The sequence below is a fragment of the Maniola jurtina genome, chromosome 17, assembly GCF_905333055.1.
Source record: "Maniola jurtina chromosome 17, ilManJurt1.1, whole genome shotgun sequence".
Taxonomy (NCBI): Eukaryota; Metazoa; Arthropoda; class Insecta; order Lepidoptera; family Nymphalidae; genus Maniola; species Maniola jurtina.
This window is the reverse complement of record NC_060045.1, coordinates 12,828,596-12,843,359: the sequence shown is the minus strand read 5'-3', so window position 1 is coordinate 12,843,359 and position 14,764 is coordinate 12,828,596. Positions and strand designations below refer to the sequence as shown.

The following is a 14,764-nucleotide window of genomic DNA, read 5'->3' as shown; positions in this document are numbered from 1 at the left end:
GTCTATGATTTGCGTTTTGATTCTGCTGATTTAGACAACTTCTGGCGTGGACTATTATGGAAAGACAACGCATGAAAATCTACTAATCATCGGCATAAAAGATTATGGCAAATATCAAAACTTAGCTATTTTAACAACTTGTATTATTTTAAGTCCAGTATATTAATTAATTTTATAACTTCTAATTCGGAACTAATACCAAATTAAACGCAGGTGAAACTAAAAAAAAAAACTAAAATGGCCGAATGGCCGAATGACTTTTCTTTGTGCTGCAACGAAAATTTGCATGGAAATTGGAAAATTTAATTTTATTAGTATTGAATATTGAAATATAATATAAAGTTACACAAGAATGAGCGATCGCTACAGAGAACACAAAGGTATTCGAATATAGCACACTATTTTAAAATTTCTTTTCAATTTTAACCATTTGTCCAATAATCCTTCACCATCACTGCGACTCTGGCATTTAAAAAACTAGTATAAAATCTACTCAAATTTATATTTTATTTATCTTTGCCAGTGTTTTCGCATTGGCAGGGTCGTCTCGATCGTCGCGTGATGATTATAGGAAGGACAAAAGCCACCGGGAGCGCGAAGGGCGGACCAGGACACGATCGCGGTCTCCGAGGCGGAAGCGGCCTTCACCACCTGTACACAAACATGCTCGAGAGGAACCCACCAGGAGTCGGGATAGGGACTTAGAGGTTCAAGGTAAGCAGAGAGGTAAGTTTTTAATGGACTTCTAGTTTTGTTGATTTTAGCTTTTGATTTTAACTCTGCCTGTTAGCAGTCAAATCAAGACATCTACACTTATAAGACATTGCAGCTAAAATGGCATCTTTGAAATATACTGCCATGTGCTGTGGTGGCACGACCAAAAGCCACTGAGCAAGAAACAACTACTACTACCATGAAAATTAAAATATAGAAAGAATTTATGAAAATATTTATAAGATCTGCCAACAATATGGAAGTTAGGCTAACAACTGTCTTGTCAGACCTTAAAAAACCTTTAAAATGGGTGCCAACACTATTGGCGTGCTTCATATTTTATGCCAAGACATTTAATATTATGTCATACATAACTGTGATGTTGATTATTCAACTAACAAGACCTCATTGAAATATACCTCCTGCAAAGTATTACAACTAAATTTTAATTTACTGGGATGTTACATCCATGCCAAATTATAAATGCAAAAGTGTGTCTGTATGCTACATTTCATAACCCATTTGCTTAACCAATTTTGACTAAAGATGCAGAGATAGCTTGCATCCCAGGAGTTATTTTTTTTTTATCTTGTAAATTTTTATACCCCTAAATCCATGCAGATGAAGTCTGAGCATAGGCTCAGACTCATGCTCAGGGCATGCTCAGGCTCATAGGAGCATTTAGTTAGTTATTCACAAAATATGTAATTCTTTTAGATGAAATAAGACATGCCCCAGAATGGGAGGGTTCAGATGAAGAGGTGCCAGCGCCTCCACCCCCGCCTCGCATCAGCAAAATAACCATGGGCTTCACAAAACCTAAAACACCAATCAAAATGACCCTGGGTGCAAGTTCCAAGTCAGCAAAACCCAAACCAACTGTAGCATCGGTGTTCAACCGTGATGATGATGATGAACCAGAAGAAATGCCTGCAGAAGCTAAGATGAGGATGCGAAATATAGGAAGGTGAGTTTACCTCGTTTGTGTCATGCCCCACTTAAGATAATACATATTATATAGTCTAGGTAAAAACTATCTCGTGTTTTTGTCTTGAACTCCTTAATAATATTATAAGAAATCAGTTTAAACTGGTGATATGAGCACATAAATGATTTTGATGTTTTTCTCTTAACTAAATTAAGGGTATCTGCATCTCTTTTTAATATTGCTAAAAAAGATCAAAGTGAATTTTAAAATAAAGACTAAATTTTAATGCCTCTACCAATTTAAACTGTATGATCAAAACTGGCACTAAGTTAAGAGATTTGACCGTTTTAAATTAAGTTTTTCTGTTCTTTTCATAATTACATATTACAACTACCAAATTTCAATGTGTTGTAACTTCTAATAAAACTAAAGCAAAAATAAATGAATTAAAAGTTATGTTTTTTATTGCTATTGCTTTTATATTTAACAATAGCAAAGTTTTATTTTAAATGGTGTTATTTGAATATTATTTAATTTCCAGAGAAACCCCAACATCGGCAGGCCCAAATTCATTCGGCAAAACAAAGCAAGGCTTTTGTGATGCCAAGAAAGTGTTTGAGAAAAACCTCAAAGAAGCTCTGGAGACTGCAGAGAAACCTGCTACCAAGTTTCCGCAAACTATCTATAAGATTAAAGGCCCATGATAAGCATACAATGCTTACTAAGTTGTAGTGGCTTCAGGAAAAAGAAATCTGACATTGAACCTGTGCAGTGGGTAATTTATCTCAGAATAAAGTAAGGCTTAAGTGAGACCGATTCCAAAAAGAGGTTAGCTGCAAAAGTAGTTTTTGCATTATTGCCCAAAACTTATGGCAAATTTCAAAATCTGATCTTTATAAAAAAGAATGATGTATGTGTCAGTTTAGTTAGTTAGTTTTGTTGTCTATGTAGGAAACATTTAGAAACATCAATTTTCGTAAATTCCCGTTTTTTGGCGATAACTCAAAAACTACTTTTGCAGTTAACTTGCTTTTTATAAGTAGAATGGCAGACTATGCTACTACCCATGCACAGGAATCCCCAATGCTGTTCTACTGTCCTATATTTAAAAAGCTGCTTCAAAGAATTATCACCAAAAATTATAGGAATTTAGAAAAACCGATATTTCTTAAAAAAAAAATTTTAAGAAATAATCTTTCTCCTTCATAGTCCATTAGCATTCTTTTTTAGAAAATTCATAATTTTTTTTTGACGATAACCTCCATTTGGTATGTTTTGCAGTAACGACTCTTTAGATATAAATTAGGATGGCAATGTTGCCCAATGTTACTTTTACCTGAGGCCACTATCTAAACTAATAAATAAAATTGGAGTGTCTGTCTGTAATATATAATGAATAGTAATGTGACATAAAAGTTAAAATTATGTTGTATGAATTGAAATGGATTTCAACTTTTGTGATGTTACTGTAGCCTTTTATGTAAATGTATTACAGTAATAATGGTATCATTAATTTAATGAATGAAAAGTTCTAACTTTTAAAAAAAATGTTTGTTTTCTTTTTTTTTACTATATCTATCAGCACCATATGTTTAGGATTTTTTACTTTTTTTAATATATTGACACAGACTCGCGAACTTTTATCTTTTAGGAAAACTTAGAATTTGAAATAACTTTGATAGTTCTGAATGTTTTGTTGGAAAAAGTGCAACTTTTTGTAGTGTATTTTGTGGCTAATATGTTGTAATTCAAAACGGCAAACACAGTTTTTTCTTTAGATAAACATCTAGGTACTGTTTTTTAATATTATAGGCTTAATAAACCTAATCATCATAATAATAAAAAATGTGATTTCACTTTTCTCTATTATAATATTGTAGAAAATGTTAGCCTGTATTTGAAATTTGAATTATATTACTGCTCTATCTACTTTGCATTTCATTGTTTATGTCCCTTTTATATAGTGATCGCAAAACAAGTAGTCCGATCTGAAGTTGCAACATGGCTGTCTGCACAGGTCATAGAAACCTGGCTGAAATCTGTTTTTATAAAACATGCCATCCTACACTTCATATTCAGATAACTTGTTTTGCGCCCACTACAGAATATTTACGAATATTATAAAATATTTAGATTATATAGTAAAAAAAAGTTATAGTAGGAAACTTATAGGTAGAAGAACAATTTCCTACAACAATCACTAAACAGATATCCATGAGACTTGAATTAGCAAAATTATTATTCAGACCGCCTTTATAATGGATAAAATTGCAATCATTTTAGAATCGATTGACTAGTACTTCAAGTTCCACTATTTAGTAAAACAGCAAGATATATTAAAATATTGTAGTACCAATGATTTACAAGTTACTGAAGGCATGTACCTACATACTACACTCAGGAAATATTGTGTTAGTACATAATTCAATGGTACCTAGACCTACTAGTAATAAACTGATTCTGAACTAGGAGTTCAGAACCTACCTACCTACCTACCACCTAGCCCTACCTAACTACCCACCACAAAGAAAGAAAACAATTCTCTTATAACTTTATCAAAGAGAATGAATATCAATAATGATGGCTTAGTTTTAGCTCCCAAATGTGGCACCAGTGTTGGCTCTACTGGTATGTTGTATCAAAATTGGTGCCATTTGTAAAGGTATATCAATCACACAACAGAATTTGGTTTTTTACATAATTTTATTCATTAAAATTACTTCCGCTGCACATTCTGAGGACGCTGCATATCCCGGGCGAAGGTGCTCTTGGGCGGTGTGCGGATACGCCTATCCTTCTTAGACCTGTTGCGCACCACTTTACTGTGGATTGCGCATGACACACAGTAGTGCAACTTAGCGTAGAGTTTAGGGAGCTGGAATGCTGAAATAGAACAAAATTGCTTTAATTGATGATATGGGTACACAAGAGCTAAATACAAGAATATGTTTGTCTTAGTCAAGTAAAATTTGAGTGTCTCAGAAAAATGATATAACTTAACCAATTTTACACTTCTCAAGGCAAATTAGGGATTGCAAAACAAGTAGTCCCATCTGAAGTGGCAGCATTGCAGAGTAATTAATGCTTAGTCTATGACCTTCGTAGCCTGGCTGAGATAGTATGTTTTTGTACAATGCAGTCATATGCCTCGTGTTCTGATTGGACAACTTATTTAGCACACATACTTCATAGAGAAGATTCAGGGATATTAGGTTGATTTAAATATTTTTGCCTTCCCTTCAAACCAGGTATGAATACAATGTATTTTACGTTTCTGAGGCTAAGTACAAGAATGTATAGAGGATGATGAACTAGCCTTACAACAATTTGCGAGTTAAAACATTACGATAGGGTACGAAAACAGCGTAGATGGGTTTCAAACTGAGCGTGGACTTAAATTATAAATTATACAACCAAGACAAAGGTCTTACGGTATATACCGTATAAATAGTATTGGGTTGATAAGTTTATTTACTCACAGGCATATACGGAGGCTTCGTTGATATCTCTCACAGCGGCAGCCTCAACAATGTTCCTGATCACGAATTTTTTAATTGCCTTGTCTTTTGGTACGCAACGCGCGCAATTTGTGCATCTCACGGCCTTCACGTGACCACGGCCGTGCTTGGCTCGTCCTCCGTTACGGCGTTTGCGAGTCTGGAAATAAAAATAATTCACATTTCACCGTTTCAGCCACATGTTCTACACTTTGACAACCAACATGCATGCTTCGACAATTAACTTAGTTGTTCCAAATTTTTACACAGAAACACATGGAATAAATGTTTTCAGGTGATATTATGCACTGTAATATACATATTTTATAGGGAAAACGCTATAAATTGAAATAAAACTGTACGCACCATTTTCTAACCTCCGATACGATTTACGAAGAACGACGGAAAAGAAACTTTTGACAGAGACAATTGTGAATGAATGAAGAGATAGTTCCGCTGATAGACAAAATGTTTCTATTTTTGTAAACCACTTTTAAATATTTTGTAAGCTACAACGAAACAATATTTTTTTACGGCTAATATAACCATTATAACAAGGAATTTCAGAATCCACACAATTTTGATCAAATTTTTGGGAAATAAATTATTTCTATTATAATATTTTTCCGTTCATTCATTTTTCTATACTATCTATGGTATTACTTTGTTTTATTTTAGCTCTGTAATTTATATTTTTTTTTAATGACACTTTTGTTTTATTCTGTGATTCAGTAAAAAAAATTCTCTCATTCAATGGTCGTATGTAATATTATTTTTGTTGCTAAATAGTGTTAGATTTGTACAAATTCTATTTGTTTAGCTTTTTTCGCACGTTTTTAATAGTAGTAGAACTAATGTTCAATGTCAGATTAGAGAGTTGTGCAAAAACTTTTCGGTGTCGTCACTGAGTGACTGTCTCGAGTCTACCCATTTTATCACAATCCAAGTGATATTAAATTGTTTGAATTGCGATGTGGCGTAGGTAGTGGGTGATAAACGCGTGTGAAATGTCACAACATGGATGTCCAGAAAGACTTTCGAATAGATCGAAGGGGTTCCAGGAGGATGGTGCGAGCCAGCCCACGATGGAAGTGCTGGTGGAGACCCTCACGGGCACGGCTTTCGAAATGACCGTGTCGCCTTCGGACACCATATTCGCGATCAAGTCTAAGATATTCAGGGTAGAAGGTGGGTCCTAGAGTTTTAACATTTTGATTATTACACAACCTTAATTCGTGGAAGTGGCTAGACGTGTTCGCGACGTGTTATTGTGCGTCACTTGACAAAGGATACACTGCGCTGCGTAAATTACAATATTAATGGCATCAATTTCAATTAATGATCATTGATATACTCTTAATACTATTAATTTAGACTCTGTTATCAGTTTCATGTCCACTACATTCACATAAATCACATTGAGTCCATTCAAACAGTCGGTTTTTATTGAAAGATATTTGTTTACTCATATCACATTTTCATAATTAACATATATTTTTGTTCATTTGGATTTAAAATAAATAATAACTAATTGCTTTAATTGAATGTTTCTTGCATATCCTTATAGATCTTTATAGTTTAGAAAGTTTGTTGGAACTTACAAGTAATAGAAATAATCCTCTTAAAATATGTAATTATTATTTTAATTTATTCATTTTATCATAATCTAAACATCACTTAAATACTATCTAGACATGAGAAATAATCAATAGCTACTGAATAGATCTATAAGAACTAGTTTAAGGTGACTGAGAAATTTGGTAACTAAAAGAATTTGTGTTTTGTCCGAGGCCATCATTTGAAAAGCCATAACTGTGTTCAAAACACATTCATCACTGTCCATCTTCATCTTTATCTTCCCTTATGGGTCTTCTCTCAGAATCAGAACTGCTTAAGCCATAGTCTTCTCTGGAACACATACACTGAACAAGATCTACATTGGACTATAATTCTGACGTATTTGCTAAAATATGGCTAACCTCAAAAACTACTTTTTGTATTATCACCAAAGAAATGTGGGAATTTTGAAAAATTGGTGGTCCTAGAAAACTATGCAAAGTGGGACCCAAGTTTTTAGTTATTTGAAGTAATTAGTTGAATCATCAGAAATCATTAAAAAATATTTCTTGAATCTACAACTGCTCATTTTATTTTTATCAGAGTTACAATTATTTCAACCAGAGATGCCATGACACTTTTTGCAGAGAATCAAAGACCAAAAAACCTGTATAGACTAATTCAAATAGTCACAGACTAATGAACAGATTAAACTGCTATTGACAGTTTCTAGGTTGGTCCTATTTAGCAAACTTTTTAGAAACAGGTGTGCCAAAAATATTGATAGGAAATAAATGCCAGCAGTTTTTTCAGTCGTGCACTGTTTTTAGTTTTACGCTAAGGTCAATGTGTTCAGTAAATCACTGCCAGCTTGAGTGTCTGCCAAGACAGCTGTCTTCAGTTGTACAACTTTGTGGAAACTAATTTTACCTTGCTGAATAACCAAATTGGCTTATCGTTGCTAACCTAACCTAACACCATGTAAGTCAAAATTAGAAACTTTGAAAGAGAGCGGAAAAACTTGCTAAGTAGCAAGTACAAGTTGGATTACACAATCCAAACATCTGGAAGTCCAGATGCTTGATTGTGTAATGGATACAGCTGTGTTGTTAGTTTTTAGGGTTCCATACCTCAAAAGGAACCCTTATAGGATCACATAAAGTTAAAACCGGCGCATGAGTTCTCAATTTTTTTTTTTTAAAAGAATATTAGCCATTTTTAATCATGACTAACATTCCCCTTTCCTCTCCAACTAAGCGTTAAGCTTGTCCTAGGAGTGGGTACGACAGTAATGCAACGGGTGGGGTTTGAACCGGCGTCCTGTCGGATTTCAGTCTGCTCCTATAACCGTTGAGCTATTGAGGCTTAAATTAAATTTTGAAATTAAAATTTGCTTTTGTATGGACTATACTTGAGTAAACTCTAAATGGAATGTAAAACAATGACTACATTCCACATACTACTCATTCCATTAGTTATTTTCCCATGTACAAATGACTTGTCTTGTTTATAACAACATAACATAATGCCCAAGTAAATATTTAGTACATTTCATTTGTATGAATGATTCACATATTTTTTAAATGTCAAAAATAAAATCAAAATTCTTTTACATGTAATTTCATACTAAAAAGAGAAAATTCTTAAAATTAGGTTATCTAATTACCGCCCGAAAATATAAGTCCTCTGTATTTGGTATGAGAACCATGGCAATTTGCTTGTTTACTTTATAAAGGGAACCTTTGTGCAAAATTTCAGCTTTCTAGATCCAGATTTTGGATGACTCAGTCAGTGAGTCAGGATTTTTCTTTTTATGTATTTAAGATATAGATACTTCATAAGAAATAGGAAGGTGTTTCATATTGGCCGATGAGAGATTTTTAGTGTGGAAATATATATATTTTTAATTCAGTCAAAAAGAGAGATTTAAAAATTCACTTAAGTGAGAGTAAGGTGTTTTCTTATTGGCTTGACTCCAAATATCCAATTTAAATTGAACATCAGCAGAAATCTTGTGTGACTGCATCAAATAGACCAATAAATTATCTTTATTTATACCTACATCACCTAGTGTTACCTTTGTATGAGATCATACATTGATCTAGTTCTTACATCATTTTCTTGATTGCTAACTCTGGGACTGATGTTTTTCTATACAGTAGACCCCCGGTAATCCGACAAACATTTTGCAGGACTGTGTCGGACTATCGAATTTCTCGGATTATAGAGTACTGCCTAAGACCCCCTATAGTCCGGAAATGTTACAAAAGAGTACCTTGTAATCCGACAAATTACAGATCCAATGATAAGATTCTATATCTTAAATATGTAAATATGTATATATTTACTCTGAAGTACAAATCATACTTCATTATGTATGTCAAATTTAGTAACTTAAACTATATTAACGTCATTAATGCTATAGAACTTACAAAAAATAATAACTTTACATTAGGAAATAACTATCTACAAACAAATGTACATATTAAAATAAGAAGATTGCCAAAAATATTCGATAATAATACATGTCGTAATGTAATAGGACATGTCGTAATGTAATAGGACATGTCGTAATGTAATAGGACATGTCGTAATGTAATAGGACATGTCGTAATGTAATAGGACATGTCGGATTACAGGGGGTGCCGGATTAGACAGGGGCCGGATTACCGGGGGTCTACTGTATTGTGATCCAATATTTGTATGAGAGGATCTAATTTCGGAAATTTAAATTATATTGTAGCTTTTTGTTTTTGAACTAAGCACCTCGCATAGTAGTTTTAAGCTAAACGCATACTGTCTGCAGAAGTAAATTGTGAATGGGTCTAACCATAATTAAGTTCGATATACAGTAGTAATAAGAGCTGTTAAAACCCACTATGTATTTGGGAAATTATTTTTAAGGTAACTTTAACTAACTGTTGTTATGATATCATCTGTGTGGATTTTGTTTTTTTTTACAAATTCCGTGAGCTATTTGCCTTAGGTAAAAGTATCCTATGTTGTCTCTACCTCTAGGATGTAAACTTCTTGTATGTATGAATTTATTTTATTTTAATTTTTAACCCCCGACCCAAAAAGAGGGGTGTTATAAGTTTGACGTGTGTATCTGTGTATCTGTGTATCTGTGTGTCTGTGTATCTGTGTATCTGTCTGTGGCATCGTAGCGCCTAAACGAATGAACCGATTTTAATTTAGTTTTTTTTGTTTGAAAGGTGGCTTGATCGAGAGTGTTCTTAGCCAAAAAAATTGGTTCAGCCGTTTAAAAGTTATCAGCTCTTTTCTAGTTTTCTTGTAGAAAAGAAGGTTAGATAACCGTTAGGTTCATAATATTATGTCAATTTAAAAATGTCAAGCTGTCAAGATGGACGTTGCCTAAATACATAATTATTTATTTGAAAATTATGTTTTGGAAAACTCAGATACTTTAGATCGTAGGCGCGGAATAGTCCAAGAAAATCAGTTCAGCCGTTTGAAAGTTATCAGGTCTTTTCTAGTTACTGTAACATTCACTTGTCGGGGGTGTTATAAATTTTTAATTTACACTTGTTAAGTAATCAAGTACTTACTAAGAATAAAACTGCAACTTTCTGTCCATGTTTCCAGGTATCCCAGTATCGCAGCAGCACCTTCTATACAACCTGCGTGAGCTGGATGACGCGTTGTCGCTAAAGGACCACGCCATAGGTGACGGCGCGAGACTGCGCCTCGTGCTGGGGCTGCGAGGCGGGCCCGTGGCCACGCGCCGCCTGCCGCCGCCCGAGCCGTGGCGGGACATCGAGCGCCTACTGCACTCACACAACAGGTGAGTACTCTTGTTAGCATTGCAACTTGTTAGAATTTAGATCGTAGATCCATCATACTAAAGAATATTCCACTCAGCGCCGGCTGCCTACACTATTTTCAATCTAGAACGCATCTGCCATGCAAAATAAGCATTGAGATGTAATCATATTGAATGAATGGCATTTGGAAAGAACAACTACTGAGTTTCTTGCCGGCTCTTTTCATTAGAATCTTCATTCCAAACTGATGTAGAGTTACAGAGGCAGCATAAGGAATTGTAATTGTTCTACATGAAATAAAATAATCTTGTTTTTCGAAACAAGGTATAAACAAGTAGTGCCATACGAAAATTTTACAGCACGCAGTGTTTTCTTCCTCCTGAAAAGTTACTTCTTTTACACTTACAAGGTTTTCACTCTAAGCCGTCGATATGGAAAAATCACTTTCTGGGAAAAGTTGTCCTTGGTGATTGAAGAAAAAAAAAGTTCACTAAATGAAAGTGATTTAAATGTTAGCAACCATGCCTATCGCTAGTAGGAAGAGTTTTTTAGGAAGTTGCTACAGTTAAAATTTGTGTTGTCTGCAGAGAAGAGAGCGAGTGGTTTGGTTCCGGGTCAGGCAGTGGTTGTAAGGCCACGGTGCTGGTGTTCCGCGAGGGGGAAAGAGTTAACCTGGTGCGCGTGCGGGAGAACAAGGACGGCACATACTCGCCGCTGGATCACGCTAAATGTAAGTATTTTTGTAAGCTTTAGGTGACCAATCAACACTAAGCTATGCTATCCTCTATCGCTCTTCTCAGATGATACAAACAAACTCTCCTGCACTGGGCTTTATACAGCTATGTTGTGTTTAAAACTTAGCAAGGACATAATCCTTGCTATGTTTTAAATTACGTGCTGGCTCGCTCGTCACGCATATCGCTCAGTCTTGTCGATCTCTCTTTCACTTGACAATGTGTAGGTTGCATTGTCGCAGTCACACAACACACCTCGCGCTTCAATGATGTTAGTAGAAAAAACATAGCACCAGAAAGTCAGCTTAGCTGAGCACAGCATAAAGCAACATGGCTCAATGTCGATTGATCACCCTTCCTGTTGAGGCTGTATACAATCTTTTACAGTTAATCTCCCTCAACCAGATTTGACGTACAACGGACGGCAACCCAGGAATAAAAAGAATGAAAGAACATTGCCCGCGGCGACTTTTTGTTGCGATACAGCCGCGCGTATCTTGAACGCGATTTCAAATAAAGGGTCTACAGAACCCTCGGTGTGCGAGTCCGGCTCGCTTTAGGCCGATTTTTTTTTGAAATATTTAGATGGCATTAACAGTCACTTTAGTACTCAGTGAACATACATGTCACAAATTTCGTCACTGGCAGTAAGCGAACCGTGGCTTAGCGGTCAGAGCGTCGCGTCGGGCGCGAACCTAGAAGACGCAGGTTTGAATCCTGTGGGTTCTGCAATTTTTTATGTGTATTTAAAAATTAAGTGGGAACCTTGAAGTGTAGGTAAAATATTTAGATTTGGAATGTTCCGCAGACTCGTCGTCCCTCAGTCACCTGGTGGAGGCGGAGGCGGACGAGGCGGCGGGCGCGCTGCACGAGAACGCCGTCACGATGGGCAAGATGTTGGACTTGCGGCGCCGCATGGAGAGTCTGTCCGTACAACGTCGCGCGCTGAGGCCTGGTGAGCCATCTACTTTTTTCTCCTCTCTCTATTTTTTAGGGGTTTAGTCAAAGATGAATGGCTTATGGAAGTTCCAGACTCTACAGTTACCGATATAATGGGCATATCTCTAAAGAGGCCTAGTTAACTTTAACAGCACTTACTTTTTATTTCTAGGTGAAAAGCACGACATACAGAAAACACGTTCCGAAGAAACCCTATCCGTCCCCAGTCTGCTCGACGACGGGCCGGACTTTGCGACCCGGACATACAACCCGTACAGTGAGGCAGAGGACATGTTTGCGCCACTCTACGATGGCAACTACACCAGATATGGCTACGACTGCTCCTTCCCCGACCGGTACACTCTGCTGCCTCCCATTGGCACGAGGACTGACTCAGATCAGTCTATACAAGACGCTGTACATGATGAGAGGTAGGTGGCCATTTCTTTCTTCTCCCCTCTCCGTCACTCTTTCACCCCCTCTCTCCCGTCTCCGTCTCTATCTCAGCCCCCTCTCCCTCTCACCCCCTTGCCATTGCTCTCTCCCCCTCGACGAATTGAAACAAAGCTGCTAACTAATCATTCTATCTCAGTCATACACTAACAAGGTTACTTGTGCGTGAGTGAGAGAATTCACTCATTTGCACAATATGCCTATGACATACCTACGAGATTGTTGGTTTTTAAATTCATTAACTTGGTTACAATGAAATCACAAAAATCTTAATCCATGAAACTTTTTATGATTAATAGGGTAATTTATTAATTTGATAGGTTGAAGCTCTCAGACGTCTCAGCTCTAGCTGGGTCAATTCTGGTGAAGGCTCGCGAGGGTGGTGAGGAGGCGGCCATCTTGGAGGAGTGTCTGGACAGCGAGGAGTGTCTGCGGCAGGACTCACCACCGCTCACCGCCAAGAATCTAGCGCCGATACCCACCGCCGAGTATGGTGAGTTGATTTGAGATTATTGCTAATACTAGCTGATGCCCGCGACTTCTCTGTGTGAATGTGGATTTAGGTTTTTCGAAATCCCGTTTCTTTATCGTTAATTTTTTAATTAATCTTGTTTCTTCTTTTCTGAACTCTTTCATTTTCCGGGATAAAAAGTAGCCTATGTGCTAATGAACTATTGTGATTGAGGTATAATGTATATTATGAAGAATAAATGACTATGACTAATGTAGGATATTATCTATATCTCCATTCCGAATTTCAGCCAAATCCGTCCAGTAGTTTTTGCATGAAGGAGTTACAAACATACACACACACGCACAAACTTTCGCCTTTATAATATTAGTGAAGGTGAAGAAAATGTGAAGAAGTGACAATAGCTGGGGCACTGCTAGGTGATCAATCTGAATGTGTGCCCATCTGCCAGGCTACTTGAGCTTCACAATTTGTTGAGCTATGTTGCTCTACTCTAGATTACCCTAGTTCTCCTATGGATCTCCTCATTTCTAATTTGATCACAGAGAAACTCAAAGCATAGCTCGTCGTCCGCTGATTGACTGAGCTTTCTTAACTCCACTCCTAATTAATAATAGCGAGCAAACGAGCAGGTAAATCACCTGATGTTAAGTGATTACCGTTGCCCATTTGCAACACCAGAAGAACTGTCAATGCGTTGTCGGCCTTTCAGGAATTTGTTGATCTGCCCCATGTTGTAACCTAGTGGGAATACCGCCGAAGGGGGTTGGTTCCACAGTTTATTGATTGTTGTCTTCGTTGTTAGGTCCGCTAGTGGGCGGGGAGGCGGGCGGCTGGCGCGCGCGCGGTTTCGGCTCCAGCACGCAGCTCGGCAGCGCGCCGCGCTCTGCCTCCGCGCTGCCCGTGCGCGCCGCCCGGCACGCGCCGCGCGCGCCGCCGCTCTCCGACGCGCTGTTCTCCTCCTCCACCTCCGACCTGGAGAAGCTGAAAAGGAACCGGTATGTACTAACTTTTCAACCTAGGGACTCAGGTTGAGATCTATGGAGTGCGTTCTAACTTTGCTTAGACATAAGACACTGTTGAAATGAGTCAGTGTTATATCACCAGCATAAATCTGTCTGGACAGACTCAATGTGATCCAGTCCAACGATCAGGTCAAGTAGAACTTCAGTAGCAATTAGGATTTAACTGGTTAAACCCAATGTTTGTCCTCCAGGATCTTGCCAGCGCTGAGTCGCCATCGCAACCGAGAACACTTGCACCTGAGCGACGAAGGCTTGGACCTGTCTCGCCACTCTCCGCCGCGCAGCCGCGAGGTGGGCAGCGAGCGACGCCAGCGGCGCATCTCCAACATCGCCGAGACCGACGCCGCCCGGCTCCTGGCCTTCGACGAGCCCAAGCCGGAGCCCGTCGAGCAGAAGCCCGAGAAGAAGATCGCCAGAATACGCTGCGGGCTCTGCAAGAAGAGACTCAGCATCGCCACCGTGCACAAGTGCCGGTATGTACTCTATATGGGCTAACAAGACTCCCTTCATTCAGCTTCACCTACTCTACACCGCCACGAGGTGCGGAGCGAGCGACACACCCCCAACATTGCCAAGACCGATGTTGCCAGACCCTGTCGAACAGAAGCCTGAGAAGAACATTGCCAGAACTGGCTGTGGGCTTTGCAAGAAGTATCACAG

The 14,764-nt window shown here is 37.8% G+C and overlaps 3 protein-coding genes across 4 annotated transcripts in view; 2 read left to right on the top strand and 1 right to left on the bottom strand.

Moving 5' to 3' along the window:
* Positions 1–206: 206 nt before the first annotated feature.
* Positions 207–3,160, top strand: LOC123873742 (PEST proteolytic signal-containing nuclear protein-like). 2 transcript variants are annotated; one of them, XM_045918764.1, is made up of 4 exons: positions 207–380; positions 541–714; positions 1,432–1,681; positions 2,184–3,160. In XM_045918764.1, the coding sequence occupies exons 1-4, from the start codon at positions 353–355 to the stop codon at positions 2,344–2,346; spliced, it is 615 nt and encodes a 204-aa protein (XP_045774720.1). In that variant the 5' UTR covers positions 207–352; the 3' UTR covers positions 2,347–3,160. The 2 variants fall into 2 exon arrangements, with proteins under 2 accessions (XP_045774720.1, XP_045774719.1); XM_045918763.1 differs by having other exon boundaries at positions 541–726.
* Positions 3,161–4,326: 1,166 nt separating this feature from the next.
* On the bottom strand, positions 4,327–5,661 carry LOC123873746 (40S ribosomal protein S26). The gene is made up of 3 exons (XM_045918770.1): positions 5,506–5,661; positions 5,122–5,299; positions 4,327–4,525 (listed from the first exon to the last, which is right to left on the bottom strand). Exons 1-3 carry the CDS (start codon positions 5,506–5,508, stop codon positions 4,359–4,361), a joined length of 348 nt encoding a protein of 115 aa, XP_045774726.1. The 5' UTR covers positions 5,509–5,661; the 3' UTR covers positions 4,327–4,358.
* Positions 5,662–5,841: 180 nt separating this feature from the next.
* LOC123873713 overlaps positions 5,842–14,764 on the top strand; it is a 14,338-nt gene continuing 5,415 nt past the window's right edge. The window contains exons 1-8 of the mRNA XM_045918712.1: positions 5,842–6,327; positions 10,303–10,501; positions 11,069–11,211; positions 12,024–12,170; positions 12,327–12,585; positions 12,928–13,100; positions 13,885–14,077; positions 14,296–14,577. Of these exons, the coding sequence (XP_045774668.1) occupies positions 6,147–6,327; positions 10,303–10,501; positions 11,069–11,211; positions 12,024–12,170; positions 12,327–12,585; positions 12,928–13,100; positions 13,885–14,077; positions 14,296–14,577 (1,577 nt within the window). The 5' untranslated portion in view covers positions 5,842–6,146. The remainder of the gene's footprint in view (positions 6,328–10,302; positions 10,502–11,068; positions 11,212–12,023; positions 12,171–12,326; positions 12,586–12,927; positions 13,101–13,884; positions 14,078–14,295; positions 14,578–14,764) is intronic.

Bases quoted from the DNA above. Each gene is read 5' to 3' on its own strand.
- LOC123873746 (XM_045918770.1), bottom strand. The intron at 4,526-5,121 runs GTGAGTAAATAA...GTTCTATTTCAG, and splicing joins CGAAGCCTCCGTATATGCCT to CATTCCAGCTCCCTAAACTC.
- LOC123873742 (XM_045918763.1), top strand. From the start codon at position 353: ATGAGCGATCGCTACAGAGAACACAAAG. The intron at 381-540 runs GTATTCGAATAT...TCGCATTGGCAG, and splicing joins TCGCTACAGAGAACACAAAG to GGTCGTCTCGATCGTCGCGT. The intron at 727-1,431 runs GTAAGTTTTTAA...TAATTCTTTTAG, and splicing joins GGTTCAAGGTAAGCAGAGAG to ATGAAATAAGACATGCCCCA.